This window comes from Schistosoma haematobium, chromosome ZW (assembly GCF_000699445.3).
Source record: "Schistosoma haematobium chromosome ZW, whole genome shotgun sequence".
NCBI lineage: Eukaryota > Metazoa > Platyhelminthes > Trematoda > Strigeidida > Schistosomatidae > Schistosoma > Schistosoma haematobium.
Window position 1 is genome coordinate 63,358,727 of NC_067195.1, and position 15,823 is coordinate 63,374,549.

The 15,823-nt window shown below is 32.6% G+C and overlaps 2 protein-coding genes across 2 annotated transcripts in view; one reads left to right on the forward strand and one right to left on the reverse strand.

Moving 5' to 3' along the window:
• MS3_00004119 (uncharacterized protein) overlaps positions 1 to 15,823 on the reverse strand; it is a 38,616-nt gene that overhangs the window by 12,007 nt on the left and 10,786 nt on the right. Inside the window, exons 2-3 of the mRNA XM_035731834.2 lie at positions 1,565 to 1,813; positions 658 to 927 (exon numbers count right to left, since the gene is read on the reverse strand). Of these exons, the coding sequence (XP_035589800.2) occupies positions 658 to 927; positions 1,565 to 1,813 (519 nt within the window). The remainder of the gene's footprint in view (positions 1 to 657; positions 928 to 1,564; positions 1,814 to 15,823) is intronic.
• Positions 8,883 to 14,879, forward strand: MS3_00010455 (uncharacterized protein; the record flags this gene model as incomplete). The annotated part of the gene is made up of 6 exons (XM_051218820.1): positions 8,883 to 8,913; positions 8,957 to 9,244; positions 10,111 to 10,146; positions 10,966 to 11,274; positions 13,233 to 13,283; positions 14,734 to 14,879. 6 exons carry the CDS (start codon positions 8,883 to 8,885, stop codon positions 14,877 to 14,879), a joined length of 861 nt encoding a protein of 286 aa, XP_051072137.1.

Below are 15,823 nucleotides of genomic sequence, written 5' to 3' on the forward strand. Positions count from 1 at the left end.
TACGAATTCAAAGTTTAAATACAGCGATATTGCAGACACCACTATGCTAACAAACTAGTGGAGGAAACACACTCAAATTCTAAAGGCTTATTAATTTGTGTCTGTATGCTATGAAATTGCTCGGTAATCAATCCATTTGATCATATAAAATATAAAACTTTAAACAACATCGATATAGGAATACAAGATTAATGTTTATTCCAGTATCTTTTTTTCATACCTCTTGTAGGTTTTACTTCCACTTATCAAATTTTATAAAGCAAAATACGCTTATTGAACACTTCTGTGAGGTGTTTTATGTTTGTAGGATGATGAACATACAACAATAATATTTAACAATATATAAGTTAAAGCTGTAGACTGAATGCAACGATCTAACAGTTTTCATATCGACCAGATTTAGCTTAGTGCCCCATTATCTACTGCAGTGTTCACAATAAAACACTTTCACTTGACATACAAGATTGACAAATATTATAGCTTGGTTAATTTTTCAATATCTTTACAAATCTACAGCGCTTGAAGCTGTTATATATACACTTATGTTGGGTGCGTATTCAGCTTCAATTGCAAACTGGTTTAAAACGAATATTACCAGGTAGAATTATAGAGATTATGCATTTAAATGTCATTCACCATATTTTAGATAATACTTACCAATGTTATGTGGTATAGAGCTGACTTCGGTGTAACCGGACTGATCTAAGCATTGAAGAGTATAAGATGTATTTGATTTCAAAAAATTCAACGATGAATCCCCACTCCCTCTCTTGTATGTGCATCGTCCAGCAGTGTTTTGATAACTGCCAACAACAGAAAGTTTACAATCACTTCCAGCTAAAGTTTCAAAACTGCAATAGTGAGTTACTGTTCCAGTTTTGTTGTCGGTCAGTGCATATTGTTTCCAACTACCCTCTAGTTTCCCATCTAATTAAATATATACACCCATTAGGATAAAAAAATAAAACTTCAATCAACAGAGCATAGTAATTATTGAAAAATTAGAATATAAAATGCTTGAAGAAAGGATCAGCTGCTGAAATAATTACAAGCATTCAGTAAGAAAAATGCCTAAATGAAGATAATTTTATTTTCATATCTTCTATGTTTACCAGTTTATGTACAGCGTAGTTGGTGTTAAATCTGTGATTTATTTTCAATTCGACGACTGATTAAAACATTAACTAGATCATTTTGTGATGGCTGATCAAAAGTTATTCATTTGATCCGATTCTCTTGTATCTACACCGGTCCCATAATAACAACAATTATATGAATAAAAGTTAAGTAACAGAAGAATTTGTGATCACTGTAATGCATTAGGAATCGGTCCGAATTGTTTCAGCCATACCTGTTTTTCGGCATCAAGACTAACATAAAATAAGGATTATTTCAATTTTATCACATTTTTATGACGAATCAAATCATTGATTTATTGCTTCATAGAACTGTTTTTGTGATAAATTTTATCTGGGAATGATATTTGTGCTCCTAATACGAATCCTAATATGTACAGAAACAAATTTTGTCACATAATATTTATACATTAAACATTTTGACTGACCTTCTGGTGTGATGTTAAAAATACTTGTACTTAATATTGTTCCATTAAAACTGATTTGAACAATGAAAGGTTTACAATATATCGCATGAAGAGGTATTATATTATCCGAAACATTCCAGTTTATTACATGACCTAATGAAGTATTCACTATGATTCCAGGCATCCTTTCACTAGACTTTTCACTTGAAATATATATTGTCCGACCAAATCTGTTTATTTGAATTTTCAAGTCTTCAAATAAATTTTTCACTGAAAGAAATGAAAAATAAGCTAGCTAAAAAACTGATTTCCGTATATCTGTATACATAAGGTTGTTATATTAATTGATAATTAAGTATGCACAAAGCCTATCAATAAAGTGAAATCAAAATAGTATGTGTAGATATAATTATAAACTTCACTAGTATAGGGGTTGTGGAGATTATAAGGTTTTTGACTGAGATCATGAACCGATTGACGTTAGACCACCACAATAGAAAACCTGGAAGCACTGGACGGCCGTTTCGTCCTATTGTGGGACTCGTAGATGCGCACTGCTGAGAAGTCCCACAATAGGACGAAACGGCCGTCCAGCGCTTCAAGGTTTTCGATTGTGGTGGTCTAACATCAATCGGTTCATGATCTCAATTATAAACTACACATTTGACTTCAATGTGAAAATTAGGATTAAGTTATAAATTGTCATCAACGGAGAATTTCTCGAATCTATTGGAAATTATATACCATTATATGACACTATACAGCTTGTTATGCAACAGAAAAATAAATTGTCGATAAAATAATCGTATTATTGTTTCCGTTACACAATAATAAATAAATAAAGGTCAGAGAAACAAATACCAGATAAACAATTCTTATGCATAAACGTTAGCTTTAAATTATAAGCAAAGATGGATGGTTGCTAGCAGTGGAATCCAGGACGCGAGTTTCGTCCTACTTGGGAACAATCAATATTTAGGTCATTTCGTAACTGGAGATGTGAAAATAACTGTTCAAAATTAAATGCGAATATTTATTATGAAAGCTATGAATAACTGTTTCTTTTTATTAAAACAATACAATGATGTGATACTGTTGTGGTGTTTAAAATATGATTTGCTGAATGCAAATTAAAATTTCTTAATAGCATACTTTCGATGATGATGAAGATAGCTGATATAAAACATAAATGACTGCCAACTTACAAAGTTACAGAATAAGGACATCTATTATTCACTAAAAATATCTGAACTGTTTCCTTAGAAATACAAAGTATACTAAAGATCACTATGGAGGAACTGACGACATATGTAAATAATCTTATAATTCCACAATCAGATTTACAAAATAGAAGCAGCTTGGAATCGATTTTAAAAATATGTAATACGTTGAGTTATATAATGAATTCAAAGTGAAAATTTCACAGAAAACGATAGTATTGCGTTAAGTACACATTAAATTAAAATTATGACGTTTCTTAAAATGTTCAATGAGGCAATGATCAATCTATTGAGCAAATTAAACTAAGTAAACACAATTCAGCATTTCCAAGTTATTTCAATTTCAATTACACGAATCTTGATGATCCTGGTATAATCTATTTAACAGAATTGTGACACTGACGATCACATAGTAAATGCTCTGTTTCTGTATAGAAAATAAAACTTCAAATAATGTAAATAAATCATACTAGTCAATTCTACACAAACAGAAAGCAGATACGGACAGTCATGAACCAGATTAAATGTCGGTAGTGATACTAACATGTGTATGATCAACGGTCCAACAAACTAAATTATATAGGGAATTCATTCGATTTAATGGATCGACAACAAATTTATTTGTTGACAATTATTATAGCCATAACTCACTTACCCGGAATGACCTGAATAGTGAGCAGAAGAGTTAATAGAAACATGGAGACACATCTCATCATTTCCGTATCTTAATAATTACAAACACTAACCACATTCATTCAATTCATATTTATATGAACGCGAAGCAAAATAAATGACCGATTTCCAAACAGAAAAATGAGAATATATTTCGGATTTCTTACTTGTGTCTATTGTCTTGTTGAATTAGTCCTTTTGTAATGAACAGACATCACGGAAGTGGTTTGATATTTCACGTGTGTTTCGAGTCACTATGTGACGGTATTTATGAAATGAAACACAATACATTCACTTTGTAGTATCTCGGCTAATTAAAATATAATCTGTCTGGAATTATTTGGAAGTCCACAGTCTCTAGATGACCGAATCGGATCTATGAGCTGATCAAAACCGTGTTTTTCACTCTATGTTAAACCGAAATATTGAAAAATATCAAAATGATTTACATAGATTTTATTGTAATAAAAACGCGTTGTGAAAGCAGTTTTCATGATACAGACTACTTATCAGAGTCTTAGGTATTTGGTTTTAATGTGATATGTGTTGACACAAATGGCAGGCGAAACTCTGGTATTTCCTAACTAAGGAACAGCTGTTGAAAAATACTTATTTATAATAAAATTAAGGTACATCGACGGTCAGTAAGCTGAAGCCAGGTCAATATATTTGTCATTTAATAGTTTGGATGTGAAACAAGTTTACAAAGAAAATTCACCAAAATCTGAGGATAAAGATAGAGACGAGAAATAATACTTGCAAAAAAATGACTGTCAGCTTGGCAAAAAATATTAGTTCCCATATTGTAATTTAGAACAACATATAAAAGCGAACAATATTGTTTTCGCTTAGATCCTCATCAGGATTTACTCTAATATACAGTAATATTCTTTTAAGGAATTAATAAAATAAATGGTTACTTGCTCCAAACATACACGACTCACTTAAACCCACTGGATCGAACACACTGCGAGTATATGGTTAAACCAATGTGTTCAAGACAGGTCTTCCTCTTCGTCCAGTTTTAGATATGTATAATTCGCCTCATCATAAAGCTGCAAAGTGGCTAGTTCAAATCCTAGATCCCTTACGCAAAATAGTCGTCAAGACAAGCGTGAAAGACGTCTTCGATTTCATCTCCAAAGTCTAACATATGAACTTAAATGTGAAAGGGATGATATCTTTAGATGTCGCCCCCATGTTCACTAATGCACCTTTAACTGAAACTATTGACTTTGTTTGCCAACAACTACTTGATAAACAAATTAATATTGGTATTCCCGAGATTAGTCTCAAAGATTTACTTTTGAAATATACAATGAATGTCCATTTTGTCTTTAGTAACACATATCATAGATAAATTGATGGCATAGCGATGGGCTCACCTCTAGGTGCTATCCTTGTGGATATTTATCTTGCGAAACTAGAAAACGGACCTGTCAAATATGTTATAATTAAGCTTGACTTCTACTATCGTTACGTTGATAACACTTTCATTATTCTCGATCAGAACATTAGAAAAGAAGAACTATTAGAACTATTTAACAACAAACATCCAGCAATTAAATTTACATATGAAGAGGAAATAGAAAGTTTAAAATGATTTTTTTGCAAGTATTATTTCTCGTCTCTATCTTTATCCTCAGATTTTGGTGAATTTTCTTTGTAAACTTGTTTCACATCCAAACTATTAAATGACAAATATATTGACCTGGCTTCAGCTTACTGACCGTCGATGTACCTTAATTTTATTATAAATAAGTATTTTTCAACAGCTGTTCCTTAGTTAGGAAATACCAGAGTTTCGCCTGCCATTTGTGTCAACACATATCACATTAAAACCAAATACCTAAGACTCTGATAAGTAGTCTGTATCATGAAAACTGCTTTCACAACGCGTTTTTATTACAATAAAATCTATGTAAATCATTTTGATATTTTTCAATATTTCGGTTTAACATAGAGTGAAAAACACGGTTTTGATCAGCTCATAGATCCGATTCGGTCATCTAGAGACTGTGGACTTCCAAATAATTCCAGACAGATTATATTTTAATTAGCCGAGATACTACAAAGTGAATGTATTGTGTTTCATTTCATAAATACCGTCACATAGTGACTCGAAACACACGTGAAATATCAAACCACTTCCGTGATGTCTGTTCATTACAAAAGGACTAATTCAACAAGACAATAGACACAAGTAAGAAATCCGAAATATATTCTCATTTTTCTGTTTGGAAATCGGTCATTTATTTTGCTTCGCGTTCATATAAATATGAATTGAATGAATGTGGTTAGTGTTTGTAATTATTAAGATACGGAAATGATGAGATGTGTCTCCATGTTTCTATTAACTCTTCTGCTCACTATTCAGGTCATTCCGGGTAAGTGAGTTATGGCTATAATAATTGTCAACAAATAAATTTGTTGTCGATCCATTAAATCGAATGAATTCCCTATATAATTTAGTTTGTTGGACCGTTGATCATACACATGTTAGTATCACTACCGACATTTAATCTGGTTCATGACTGTCCGTATCTGCTTTCTGTTTGTATAGAATTGACTAGTATGATTTATTTACATTATTTGAAGTTTTATTTTCTATACAGAAACAGAGCATTTACTATGTGATCGTCAGTGTCACAATTCTGTTAAATAGATTATACCAGGATCATCAAGATTCATGTGCTTGTACTTGATGTTTGCATTTTTTTTAGATTATTGGACTATTCATACTGCATCTTTTGGATATCCTCTAATTTGTAATTAAATTTTGTTTTTTCGTACGGTTTTACTCTTTATATGTGCAACACGTGAAATCTTCAACGTTGTCTCTACATGCGGACACCTGACTTTTTGGTTTTCTCACTTCTTTCAACTTTCTTGTCTGTTAGATTTGAAGATTAGACCTTTATATCGATTTATTTCATCAAACATAAATTTTATGTCAGGTTTATATTTTCCTACACTATTTAGATGAGAGAAGTCCTTGGGTGCTACTTCTATGTTGGGTGGGTTCAGTGAGGCTGGTCGGTTCAAGAGTTCTTTGAAGTGTTCTACCCACCTATTTTGCTGTTCTTCGATGTTGGTGATTACTTTGCCTTCCTTGGTTTTCACTGGTTGTTCCGGTTTACGATAATTTCCAGTTTCTTAGTTGTATCATACAATTGTCTTATGTTTCCTTTTCTTGTAGCCTTTTCCACCGTCATTGCTAGATCTTACACATATTTACGTTTGTCGGTTCTGATGCTTCTCTTATATTGTTTAATTCTGTGTATTCAGCCTGTGCCTTGGCTTTCTCTGCTCTTGCTCGGCTGGTATTGATTGCTGCTTTCTTGTTCCTTCTTTGTTGAATCATATCCAATGTATCAACAGTAACCCATTCCTTGGGATGGTGCTTCTTGTGGCCCAGAACCTCATGACACGTTGAAATGATCGCCTTCTTTATCACTTTCCAGTTGTTCTCTATAGTAGTTCCCTCTCCATTGAGTAGATTGCGAAAGGCTTGGAACCTGTTGCTGAGGGCTATTCGTAGAGTCTGTCAAAACCCCGTTGTCCAGTGCTTCTTAAGTTTCAGTTTCATCTTGGCGACCAGCAGATGATGATCTGAGACAATATCAGCTCCTCTCTTGATTCTCACTTCCTACATCGTCCTTCTGAAATTTTTTTAATGCAGATATTGTTGATTTTGTTCTGTGCAGTGTGATCCGGTGAAATCCATGTGGCTTTGTGTATGCGGTTATGTGAAAATATGGTGCCGCCTATGATCACTTTATTGAAGGCACATAGGTTTGCAAATTTCTCACATTTTCGTTTCTTTCTCCCAGTCCGTGTCGTCCCATGATGTCTTCATATCTAGTATTGTCCGTTCCAACCTTGGCATTGAAATCTCCCATCAGAATGGTCAGGTCCTTTGTTGGGCATTTCTCAACGATTAACTGCAGCTTATCATAGAATTGATCCTTAACATGTTCATTGTAGTCGTTGTTAGGCACATAGCATTGGGTGATGTTCATTGAAATACCCTCTTTCTTTGTTTTGAACGAGGCTTTGATGATCCTTGGTCCATGAGATTCCCATCCTATAAGTGCATTTTGCGCTTGTTTGGACAGCATCAATGCAACTCCTTGTGTATGTGGTGCATTTTCTTCTTCATGGCTGGAGTATAAAAGAAGCCCCCTGAAGCTAGTCTTTGTCGCCCAACTTTCGTACAATGTGTTTCACTGATCCCAAGCACCACCAGGTTGTATCTGTACATTTCTGCAGTAATTTGGATGACTTCCACTTTGTACGAGTGTTCCATGTACCTAAATCAATGGTTGCTCTGGTTGTCAAAAGAGCCATCAGCCTCGAGAATTCCGAAGGAACTTGGCTCTCAGCATGAAACGTCATAACTCTTCTAAATGATGACCTTCTGACTCCCAGGGTAGGGTTTAAATGGTTTGAATAATTTTTCCTGGTTAGCGTTTTTTAGCGAGTTAGTTTTCTACGGGATGGGGTCGCTAACCTCATGCCCGACCCTCCTCCTTTATCCGGGCTTGGAATCAGCAATAGCCCCAGAGGGGCACCAGGCTGAGTTAGAATTTTCACTAACAGAATATTAATTATTTCATCCTCAGTAATGTTCATTTTTAGGATGATGTTAAACTATTATTTACTTTGCAAACACAGCATTTCCTTTAATAATTGTAGAATAAGCTTATATAATAATACGCGATTTGATGAACAGTAACTTAAGTTTTCTATGAATGGTTTAAACTAATATTCATACATTTTATTTTACCACATTTCTCCCTTTAATGCCAAAATCACTTCTGCAGCAAGGACACTATCCCCCTTCGATTTTCACATAAATGGAAGTGATTTAATTTTAACACGGAATGATTACTTCTCATTTGTAAATCCTGATGGATTAGTCATCAAAACTGATACAGGATTCACAGCCAATACCTCATTGTTAAGCGACATCGTCATTCCATTAAGAACTTGTCCTACAAAAATAGTGCTGAATGGTTATCAAGCTTTTGGATCCGAACCAATTACACTAACTGAAATAACTCCATTCGTCTTAAAATGTAAGTCAAATGTACAGTGTATTGTGCGCTTCTCCATTTTATTTTATTCATTAATTATTAACTGATGGTATACTGAATATATTGCGATGTTCCAAAACAAGTGTCGATTTCCTCTTATTTGAACAAATGGTTTCTGTTTTTCTTGAACCAACTGTTCCTTCTTTTTAATGAAACAATGATCTAATCATCAACTGTCTACAGTGTGTGAGTTTCATTTTATACAGGTTCGTGAGTTAAAGAATATATTCCAATCGGATCGAGCGTGTGAAGAGATTAACAGTCATTCATTGAAGTATTTACAAACATTTGAAGAAAAATACAACGTGGTTTCCTAAAGCCTGTCTCCGTTGATTCTAGATTCACAGTATGAAAGTGTGTTTATCCTTCATTTTGAAATGTTTGTTAACTATTACATCCGTCTCATTAATTTGTAATTTTAGCTGAAAACTTTCCTGTTGCACAAAACTTAAGCATTCAATTGTTACAAAATACGAATAATAGAATAATTCACTTAAATTGGACGCTAAACACAAACAAGGGGATTTTGTGCCCCCACAAAATACTAGCTTTCACTGAAACTGATGACAAGAGATGTGAATATGAAACACAACACAACTATTATGAATTCGACTCACTGGAACTAAACAAGACGTATAAACTTGGGGTAGTGGTGAGGTCTTTACAAAATAGCAGCTTCAACTTTGAAAAGTTTGTGAACTATTCAACCTGTAAGTATTTACTCATCCATCTTTAAATCTCACTTGATGTTCCTAGAATCTTCTGATATCACCTAAATAATCCTCTTACCATAACTTTCCAATTAGCTGATTCCACCTCGTTTATCAAAACAATATTAGTTCAACTTGATTCGACGCTTCGAAAATCGCAAGCATAAATCGAATATTTTTTCTGAAAAGTACATATGACTGGCTTTAAATTACACATAAGGACTATCTTATCTCTTTGCTAAAGAGAACAATATAGTCCTAGAGCACAAATGTATTCATCATATACCTGGCTAGTTTCATAAAATCACTTATTCGCTTACCAATAATAACGTTTCTGTAAATTTTCTTTTTGTACCGACTCCACTTCCTATTTCTCACACTAATTAACAGACACAAGCATCATAAACAAACAGTGTTCAACTTTTAAACTCGTTAACTATTTCATATGGTTATAGATTGTAGTTATATGAAAAATTATTTCCGATACATTGACAAATCTTAAATCTTAAAGAACAATACAAACATGAAACAGTCTTCAAGAAAGCTCACATTAAAAGTTGAAAGTAGAAAAATGCTTCTTCAAATATTGTATGTTAATGACTGTGTGTTCAGTCAGCGTAACTCAACTATGTAGTTTTCAACTTTTGTGCTATTGAGAATGTTACCTACAAAAAAAACAGACCACTTAAAATCTATTTCATACAAACATATTATTACTGTTATTTAAGTTTGTTGAGACAGCTTATCATTTACATCCCAATGTAATATTTAATTGTTCTACTAAATGTCACCACAAATCGGCAGCAATTCGTTTAAAGTAATGTTTACATTTCGTTCTTTATCTTCTGTTTGTTTGTTTATTTTAGATCCGATACCAAAAATGATTTGTCCAGGACCACAAAGTAATTTATTATGTCGTTTTACGTTACATAATTTCGAAGGTTACAAGTAATCGTAAAATAAATTTATTTTATTTTAACTTAAGAACAATAAAAAGTTTGTTGGAATGGTGCATAATTAAAATAGAGAGTTTTATTGGATACGACCACTAAGTTATGTGTGGTGTCATACAATTTGTCCAACCTCACCAAGTATACGTCGAGTTATTCGGGAACATAGTTCTTAGAATTTCATTCATGTTTCGTTTATCCTTACCGATCAATAGCCTTATTCACGTAAATGTAGAAAAGCGGCACACAATCCTTAAAATTGTATGTTTTCATTGAATTATTAAATACAAGCACTTACTTGTTCACATTATAGTGACTTATTAAAGATGTGCCGTAAGGTCTTGTCATTGCATATAAATATACTGAAAGGATGTATTTGGCCTAAATCGCTGTTGTACACAAAACTCTTCAATCCAAGGTTGACATAAGTCGCTGATTCAGTAGATTCTGGTTTGCATACGTTTATTGAGATCTAGACAATACTATGTTTGTACTGTAATAGTGAGAATTCATAATAACAGAGTAATTTGGACCTCAATTAATAGTTCAAGGAAGTACCGTTACACTGACTACTTTGCTTGATGTTTCATCAAATAGTAAATGGATTTACTGTAATATTCAGTTAGAATCAAAATCTACAGTTCTCTAGAGAGTTTAATCAGTGAATATCTCTATGCCTATCTATATCGAAGCAACAAATAATCATTTGCTAGTAGATGAGCGATATTCTGAAAGTAAATTTCTATTTGACTTTGATGTTTATCATTTTAGGTTTACTTGTGGTAAACGGTTTGCAGGTAAAACATCTACCAAAAGTAATGGCTCATGTAGTAAGTTGGAATGGTTTACCTAGTCAATTCAGAAAATGTTTCAGTCATTATACGGTGATTCAACATGAAAAAAGGAATGGAACGACTTATCTTCAAATGATTCGGTCAATATGGCATTTCAACAATATAATATACAACATAAATGAGGGTAGTACTTATGAATATGGTGTCAGAGTATTTTACAGGAATGAGGCTTATGCGGAAGTCAGTCAACTAGTACCAATTTCATCAGTATCTTTACGGTCAAAAGGTAAACTGTTTTTGGTTTTGAATAATTATATGGACCTGATTTCAATCTGAGCTAACATCAAAGAGATATAAGATTATGTTGATAATGTGGTCTATTTATACAAATATATCTGTTTATATCTATTTTCAAATTATATTTCATTAGTGAGAAAAAACATTAAATATCTTTCACTTGAATAATACTTGATATATATATAATTTTAACTCGTCAGTTCTCTTGTGTGGTTATCATTTATTTTAATCAATATTCAATATTTTAACTAAACTTGATAGATATTCATATATTTGATGTTATATCATTGAAGAACACAGAAAACTTCATCTCTGGAATAACTTTTGAAGTGAAACTGGTTACTATTGAGTTGATTAGTTTTTTTCTGGAAAATACAACATTCCGGTGTTAAATAAAATACTTTGATTGAAGGAGGTTGATTATGAATACAGTAGTCTTGAGTACTGTTAGAGGTATGAGGGCGGTTATCACTTCCCGGTTGCCCACACCATGGAGGGGTTCTTCTAGAGGTACCTGAAAAGGAAATTGGATTACAGGTGGTCTTAGTGACCTGGGAGCGTGACCGCAGTGCCCAAGGGACAACTGCTTGAGGTCGGTCACACGCGACCTTTTTATGGGTGATTTTTGTGTTAGCTCCGTACTTGTTGAGACCTGACCGCCGGAGACGGATATCCGTGGGATAAAGTGAGGTGTGCAGCATCGCTGTCATGCCGGTTGTCTGAAGGAAATACCTTACTGCTGTCACACCTCTGTACAGTCATCAGTACGACTTCGCTTTCGGACCTTGGGTTTGTTGCCTTTAGTCTCACCGCTCTTCAACCGACCTGTCTGACATGGTAGGACGTTGAGGAACAGTTGTTCCAGCCAGTATAGTTCGGTTGCTTCATCATGATAGGCAAGCCCGACCACCACGTCAAGGTAGCAACAACGATCGGGAAATACTTTGATGAAAAAGTAGAAACAGTTATCCACTAATGGGATGTGTCACTTGTCATCATTCAATAAATGGATTGATGTTCAACTGTTTATAATTTTATCTTCACTCAATTTTCAATAAAACTCAATGAGATAGGTAATAGTATTTGAAGCATCCAGTAATGTAAAATTCCTCAAATCTATCTAGCACGTACTCTGGTAGTTATAAATAGATCGATTTGGGATGATTAGAAAACTGTGTGAACCTAGGTAAAAGTATTGTATTGAAATATATGATTGTTTACAAAACGTTCATTAGTTTCGATAAACACTCCATATTACATTTGTCTAACATCATTCGTTAACTCTGACATTAAACTAGATGGGCCTCACATAGTACATAGTCTTACTGAGTTTTCGACAGTTTTATTCTAAAGCTATCAACAACTAAAAGTCATAATCTGAGAAATCAAACAAGTGGCCGATGATGAAGATTACGAACAGATTAAATAGGTAAAAGTTTCGCGATGTTGTGAGGTAATTGTAATTAAAAAGCAAATTGGATAACCTTCAGTTTTAGCGTCATCTTACCACGAAAATGGTATTTTATGCGTTAAAAATAAAAACTGAAAATCAAACGCTAAAACACGATTATTCATGCACAATTCAAAGTATAGTTTAATACTTTGAATGGATATAACAAACATTGATTTAAGTTTAAAAGGAATAACAATGGCCAGAATATCTAAGCATGTGTAATTTCATCATTAAATTCTATGAATTATGTTTGAATAAAAATGGAACCTATACTACTACAAATTAAATATCAAACTGAAAACACTGTCATCGATATAAAGTATGATTACTTTTTATGCGGTACTGAATGTTATCAATATTGTGCTCAGATGAAAATTTCTTGTGATGTAATTCACTGCACGTCTCTTAAACACTCTAAAACTTTACTTAATTACTGTATTTTCTAACTGCTAGTGCCATTTCATCAGTTTTTTATACTTTTTTAAATTACATAGAATGTCCTTGCGAATTTGAAGAACAGAGAGATAAGAAATGGAAAATAACAAGTTAGTCTTACATACTAGAAGTTCATTGTGTTCGTATTCTGGGATTCTGTTGAATTAACTGTATCTCAGTGATTGTTGGTTTTGCATTGAATTCTTTGTTAAATAGGTACATGAATTCATCTAAACACCACTGAACGAATGATTTTTAATTTTAGAAAAAATCGTTCGAAAGTACTACTCACTAAACAATAGTGTTTATTATGGAGAAACTCCCCTCAAAGTATTTACAACTATGATACCTATGAATCTGTGCTTAAATCAAATATTCATTGATTTGTTATCTTACATTAAATGACTACATTATTTATGTCTTACATTACTATGCAAAACACAACAGTTAGGAAGTAGAGTACACATAAAATTGTTACTATCACTTAGTGTAAAGATATTTGTAAAGTAACAAGTATAATATTTCTGTCAATGTCATGTAAGTGCTCGATACAACCCTTCAATGGCAAAATATTACTTTCATAATAAATATCGTTAATTTTGATCCAATGTGAAGTATTATATACGAGTTGAACTTACACAGTTTGATTTCAGATTTGTTGTCAACGTCTTATTCATGAATTTCAACAAAAATATCAAATGATGTAATAATTTATGTCAGTTCTCACTAAAAATTTTAATTCAAAACGATTCATCACATTGATGTAACAACGGCAATACTGAAATCAGTCAATTAGGAACGATATCTTCCAAATAGTGTTCATTGAAACATTGGACTTTGATTTATATCAACTTCCCACTCCTTGAATGGAACAACGATATGGATCAAAGGATAATTGAAGAGCTTTGAGCTAGAAAAGCTGTACAGATTACAATTTCAACCTTTATTTACGAATGTTTCGTATTCACATTAAAGTAGTACCAAATTTGTTGACATGTATGTGAAATGTTTATAGGATATGAAAAATCCTTCATCTTTACATTAGACATTAATTGTATCACAGTTAGTAGGATTTATGAAAATAAGCTTAAGGTATCTTGCCACATATTAGCAAAACATACCCGAAACTATGAATGGACTGAGGCTGTCCCAAAAAAACGAAAAATCAGTTAATCAGCAAAAAAAACTTAGTGACGGTACTATGTATGTTTTCTAACGACAGCTGTTGGAACACAAATGATCATGAAACGACAATAATTTCGAATTGAATAAATGTGTACGCTTCAAACCCAAATGAAAAGTTAGATGATGAACCAAATATACTGTGAACTCTTCTATCTCAATGAATAATGAGTCGATTTATGTTTTGACTCAATACCTTGACGTTATCTAACATTTCAAAAGCATTTATGAGGAGAAAAAATGTTCTAATAGAATGTAATAACTGCCCACAATAAAGATGTTTTAAATGATGACTACACATATGAATTTTTAATTTATGTCCATTATATGTTTATCCATATGCACAATATATAAAACATGTTTTCTGATCGATTGCAGTATCGCTGGTCCACGAAGACCAAAACAACACATCTGCAGACGTGGAACATGTCATTCTTAAAAGCCTAACAGACGTGGAAATTCAAAACAGGACTTTTAAACTAACTATTCTCGACAGGAAAATAGTCATGCGTCAAATTAGATAACTTGTGACGGCACTGAGGAATGCTAGTATTTATATATTCATTCAATTATAATCATATTTTGACCATTTATTGTCAACATTCTAAGTACCATCTCAGTATTTTGGTTTTACACAATATTTCAATAAATGCTTTTACATAACAAACCTTTAAATCTGATACTAACTATCAAAGTATTTTAACTCTCACTATAATTCAACATGCAACAAACTACGCTTAATTAGAAAATCTGCAACTATCTTACTTTCATTGATTTGTTAATGTCACTTTCAGTTTATTACCTTTTTATATATTCCCTGGGTCATTTTTACTATTCTAAAAGTTGAATTGTTGTAGATGATTTGTGACTTCCTTAAGCAATATGAAACTTCTTCTGAAAGTCCCATCTCCTCTTTGTTTTATTCATTAACGTGTTGTTGATTTTGAAATATCGTCATTTATTCGTAGTTCGATCCATTTACTTCGCTAAATTTCTAATCATATTGAAAAAAATCCCTAAATTGTTCATACCATCAAACTAGCAAATGCTTCTAAAGACATAATCTCTATCTACTTTTGTTCTATAATAAATATGTATCAACAATAACTTATTTTTTTTTGGATTAGTTAAATCAAGAACTGTCTAACTTCTTATTGTTTCACTTTTATAAGTTAAGAAATAATCATTTAATAGAAAATGATTTTTATATATGTATACATATATAAGCGAATAATATTCTTTTCAATTATATCCCTATCAGGTTTTACTCTAGTATACAGTAATATTCATATGCATATACGAAGTTGTCAAACCAAACAAGGTTGGGAAAGGATATCGTCAAAACAATACACAGCTTCGTTCTATCACACTTGATCGATATCGGTCATGTTGTAGCTAGAAATATATCATTTTAAATAATTTGTCGTATTCCAACTAGTATTCTTTATGGGTATCTATTTAATCTCTC